This window comes from Crocodylus porosus, unplaced genomic scaffold (assembly GCF_001723895.1).
Source record: "Crocodylus porosus isolate Cpor-Errol unplaced genomic scaffold, CroPor_comp1, whole genome shotgun sequence".
Lineage (NCBI taxonomy): Eukaryota > Metazoa > Chordata > Crocodylia > Crocodylidae > Crocodylus > Crocodylus porosus.
In genome coordinates, this window is record NW_017728906.1 from 87,200,803 (window position 1) to 87,205,821 (window position 5,019).

Here is a 5,019-nt window from a genome sequence, read left to right on the forward strand (position 1 = left end):
TCCTCCCCTTTCACCACAGCTGACTTAATAGCTGAACTTAGCTATATTGGAAATCAGATTGGTATCGGCCGGTATGCCTCCTTAAAAATTAGTTATCAGTATTGGCCCCCAAAATGTTTATTGGTACACCCCTACTTTTGCTTTTGTCAGTTAACTAGGAGCTTCCTCCTCCTTCTCCCCAAAACTTTTGTTTTTAAGATAATGTTTATCTTTCTTGAAGATTTCAGTGTGTGCTTGGCATGAAAAAATATTATAATGTTCTTTATTGATGCAGAACTGTACCTTCCATACACTTACAACAGAGGGAGAATTGAATTTTAATACCTTAAGTCTTAATGATTCTGGAATTTACACCTGTAAAATTTTGATTACTCATGAGGGAAAAGTGTTCTACACAACAAGTACAACAAATCTGAAAATAGAAAAAGGTAAGGCTGTTTTTGAAAATTCTGGTGCCCATAAAATTAAATTTGTTATCCCTCCTCCCCATCCCTGATTAAAAGGGATGATTCTGTTCCAAGGTAATTTACTGAATTAAATCCTAAAAAGGAGAGGATTTGGGTCTATATTCCTTATCTATATAAAACTTTAGCTTGTGCATGTAATGTGACCAGTTCAGATTAGGATTATTCCATGATCGTACCACAAGATATGCAAAACAGTTTAGGGATCCTGGCTCTGGCTATGGGTACATACAATATTTGTAGCACTATATACATTTTTGTAGTGCTACAAAAAGGGGTATAAATATATACATCCTACTTGTAGCACTACAAAAAGGGTGGAAGCACTACAAAAATGGGAAGAACACTATGGAAATATTCCTGGATGAAACAGGAAGATAGCTCTTCTGCTACATTTTATAGCACTACTATAGAGCATGTCTACATGTGCCCCTATTGCGCTGCTGTTACTGCACCATCATTTAATATTTCCTTTAGGACATGTAGTGCTAAAGCAGTGGGGAGGGAGGAAGAGTGGCTGGTTCAGCGATGTGAGGACCAGGAACTGCATCCCTGTTTGCTGCCACAGTGGGGATTGGTGCTGATTCCACCGTGGTGGTGGTAGAGATCAGTGTTGCAGCAGCACTGATGTCCACCAAGCACTGTTAGTGATTGGCTGTATGCTGATCACTGACATCCTGCCTGGTGGTCCCTTTCCATGGTAGAGAAGAGGTTAGGCTGTCAGTGCTTGAGCTCACTGACAGGCTGCCCTCCAAAGGGCTGGAGGGAGTGGGAGGAGAGAGAAGCAACTCCCTTTTGCCCATGGCTGGAGAGCACCACTTTGTAGTGACTTAGTATGAAAGTATGTCTAGAATTGTAGTGTTCTTGTATTTGTAACAGTGCAATGTATTACAAATGCACATCTCTCTGTGGTGTCAGTCATCTAGTGTTCAAAGCACTTAGCTGGGGGTGAGAGTGGGTGCATGGCCCTTCACCTTGGATCTCTTGCTTACTTCCCACATTGAATAAAAAGACCAAATGGCACTGGGAAGAGGAACCAAAATCCCTGGCTCCCTCCATGGGCACAGTGCCTATCTTATCAAGCCATAAAGTCATACCCTTATGCTTACTGTACTTCTAACCCACTGAATCATTTACACAGGGCTGCTTAGTGGTCCACTTCAATGGGGAGAGAGTTGGGAAGGGAACATCATTATTTTAGCCTATGACCCAGTGGGCATGTCTATATAAGCTATTTACTGGAGAGCTAACTAATTAGGTCCACAGTAAATATCTCAGCGTGTACACCTATAGCCCTATTAGGCCACAGTAAACTAATAAACTCCGCCGTAGGATGGTACTTGTAAAAACAAGTTTTTTACTCTGCAGCACTGCACATACAGATGCTGACCCAAATGATTGGGGCACAAGGGTGCTTCAGTTTGGGGCCTGCCTGCCAGCTAGCCCTGCACTGGACCACCCTTGTGCCCATGCCTCTGTAGCATGCTGAGCAGGGTTGGAGTAGCCCTGGGCAGGCAGGCTGACCCCCTCAGGGCTGCTGCTAGCCAGGGCTGCTCTGACTCGGCTCAACATGCTGTGGTCCCGGGAGCACATTCAAATGCAGCACCTGGGAGCAATAAACTCCAGTGCAGTATGCACCAGAGTTAATTGCTGTGTGTTAATCACATGTCTAGATGTGCCCAGCGTTTAGGCATTTCTTGTCCTGAATGGTAGATATGGGTTCAAACCTGCTTAAGATGGTGTAAACCTAGAACTCAGGTCTTCCATTTTGGACAAGTGCCTTAACCACTAGGCTCCTGGGCAAAAAGTAGGTCTTCTTTTGATTAAATTGAATTGGACTTAATGGAAGCATAGTAAATTGCTAATTGAGAGCGTGGGTGTCCCAGGTGGCTTTGAGGTGGAATTGAGTCAGTGTCCTGAGGGAAATGCTGAAATTGGAGGCAAGGGGCACATAATTCATAGTCACCTGAGGCCCTAAATGGGGTTTGGGACTATGAGTTTTAGAAATGTTGCAAATGTTTCATCTTATAGTACTGAAATATTAGCAAACTAGTGTTTAAAATATTGCACTTATTTATTTTAGGTACACCTGAATTTGTAATTCCGAAGATAACTGAACCTACTGAAGCTTATATAGAAACGAAAACAGGTATCTAACTATTTCAGGAATCTTTATGGTAGCCAAGGAGTTAATACAGGTTTATTCTTATTTCTTTATGGGAGACAGCTTGAATTGAGTCACACTCAGAATTATTTAAGTTATGTTCTTCTTGCTCCGATTTGGGCTTTTGGCCAGACTATGTATTTAATAGGCCCGTGTGAAAGTTCACCAGGTGTTTTGTTTCAAAGCTGTTTTGACGCGTTTTGAGCTTCAAACAGCAAAATCGAAATGAAACAAAAGGCTTCACTTTGAAACAAAACAAGGGCACTCAAAACATTTCAAAACTTTTGAAAAGTTTTGCATTTTGAAGCTGGGTTTACTTGGCTTCAGCACCGGTCCTGGGCAGCAGCGGCAGCCTCCTGTCATCCAGCATGCAGATTTGGGGGCTTGCACCCCTAGGAGGGCTGCGGGGCTGTACTGGACTCCTCCTGGGGGTGCAAGCCCCTGGATCTGCATGCTGTATGACAGGAGGCTGGCACTGCCACCTGGGACTGGCGGCAGCAGCAATTTTCCCTGGCACTGGTCCCAGGCAGCAGCCTGAGACTCCTGTCATCCGGCACAGCTCCAGGGGCTTGCACCCCTGGAAAGAGTCTGGCATAGCCTGGCAGCCCTCACAGGAGTGCGAGCCCCCGGATCTGTGCCTCAGTGTGAGAAAGCTCAGGCTGCTTGTTCCATTTGGGACCAGTGCCCCCCTGCACGCTTCCTGCCTGGCTCCAGCCCCCCTGCATGCTGTCCACACAGCTCCAGCCACCCCACAGCTTACCAGCATCAGAAGCTGTGCTCCTGGCCCCCTGCATGGCAGGAGGCCCCAGCCGCCAAGTATCTGCTGTCTCTGTCACAGTGCGCTGATGCTGGCCAGCCTCAATGTGGTGTGGGGCCATGTGCTTTTGGGCAGCTCCAGGCTGTCACCTGGGGCTGCGTGCCACTTGTGGAGATTGCTGGCCACACTGGCCCAGGTCCTGCGTGCATGAGCTCTGTGCACTGCTTCTATGTATGCAGGACCCAGGTTGATGTGACCGGTGACCCCATGAGTGTCACACAGCCCTGGGTACTGGGGTGTCACCTGGGGCTGCGCGTCACTTGCGGGGACTTCCAGCTACACTGGCCCAGGTCCTGCATGTATGAGTCCTGTGGCCACTTCTGTGCATGCAGGACCTGGGCCAGTGTAGCCAGTGGTCCCCGCGAGTGGTGCGCAGCCCTGGGTGATAGCCCGGATCTGCCCAAAAGTACGTGGCCCTGTGCCAAGCCGTGCTGGGCCACATCAGCATGCTGTGGCAGAGACAGCAGATTCCTGGCGGCTGGGGCTGAGCCCCGCTGCCCTCTGCCATGCAGGGGGCCAAGAGTGCAGTGGCTGATGCTAGTAAGCTGGGTGGGGGCTGCATGGCGGGGCTGCAGCCGGGAACAGAGTGGGGGGGATGCAGCTGGGCAGGGAGCATGTGGGTGGGTGGGGGTGTGTGGAGCCAGCTGCGGGCCAAGCAGGGAGGCACGCGGGGGGCTGTAGCCAAGCAGGGAGGTGAGTGGGAGGCTCCAGTACCAAGTGGGACAAGCAGGCTAAGCTTCCTCTCACCAGGGCGCAGATCCGGGGGCTCTCACCCCTGGGAGGGCTGCCAGGCTGTGCTGGACTCCTCACAGGGGGTGCGAGCCCCCGGATCTGTGTTAGATGAGAGGAGGCTCAGGCTGTGGCAGGAGTAATCTTCTCCGATGCCAGGTGCAGTCTGCGCCCAGTCCCAGTCCCAGGTGGAACAAATAGCCTGAGCCTCTTCTCGTCCGGGTGCAGATCTGGGGGCTTGCACTCGTGGTAGGGCTGCCGGGCTGTTTCAGACTCCTTTTGGGAGCCCCCAGATCTATGCTGGATAACAAAAGTCTTTTCCTGCCACCTGGGATCAGTGCTGGGCACAGCCCGCCCAGTGCTGGGGAAAATTGCTGCTGCTGCCAGTCCCAGGGAGCAGTGGGAGCCTCCTGTGATCCAGCACACAGATCTGGGGGCTTGCACCCCCAGGAGCAGTCCTTCATAGTCCCGCAGCCCTCCTGGGGGTGTGAGCCCCCGGATCTGTGCAGCAGATGGCAGGAGTCTGCTGCTGCAGGCAAGTGTGAGGACTTTTGGTTTGATCACTTTGAGGTGCAGTTTCTTGGAAACCTCAGCACCTACCTCCTTGACTCTTGGCAGGCCTTGTAGCTTGTAGAACGGCTAGTGACAAAGGGATAGATTGTCAAGTGAGTAATAATAGAGAGCAGCTTCCCTCTTAACAAATGGGGGGTTGTCTAGACTTACACATTTTGATACAGAGCCTTTTTATGAGGATTGTTAAAACAATTTCAGTTGCATCTCATGATGAGATTTCATAGATTTCATAGACATTAGGGCTGGAAGGGACCTCGGGAGATCATCGAGTC

At 49.7% G+C, this 5,019-nt stretch overlaps 1 protein-coding gene across 1 annotated transcript in view; it reads left to right on the forward strand.

Moving 5' to 3' along the window:
- IL18R1 (interleukin 18 receptor 1) overlaps positions 1 to 5,019 on the forward strand; it is a 40,820-nt gene that overhangs the window by 21,795 nt on the left and 14,006 nt on the right. The window contains exons 5-6 of the mRNA XM_019529563.1: positions 275 to 428; positions 2,548 to 2,613. Coding sequence (XP_019385108.1) covers positions 275 to 428; positions 2,548 to 2,613 — 220 coding nt within the window. The remainder of the gene's footprint in view (positions 1 to 274; positions 429 to 2,547; positions 2,614 to 5,019) is intronic.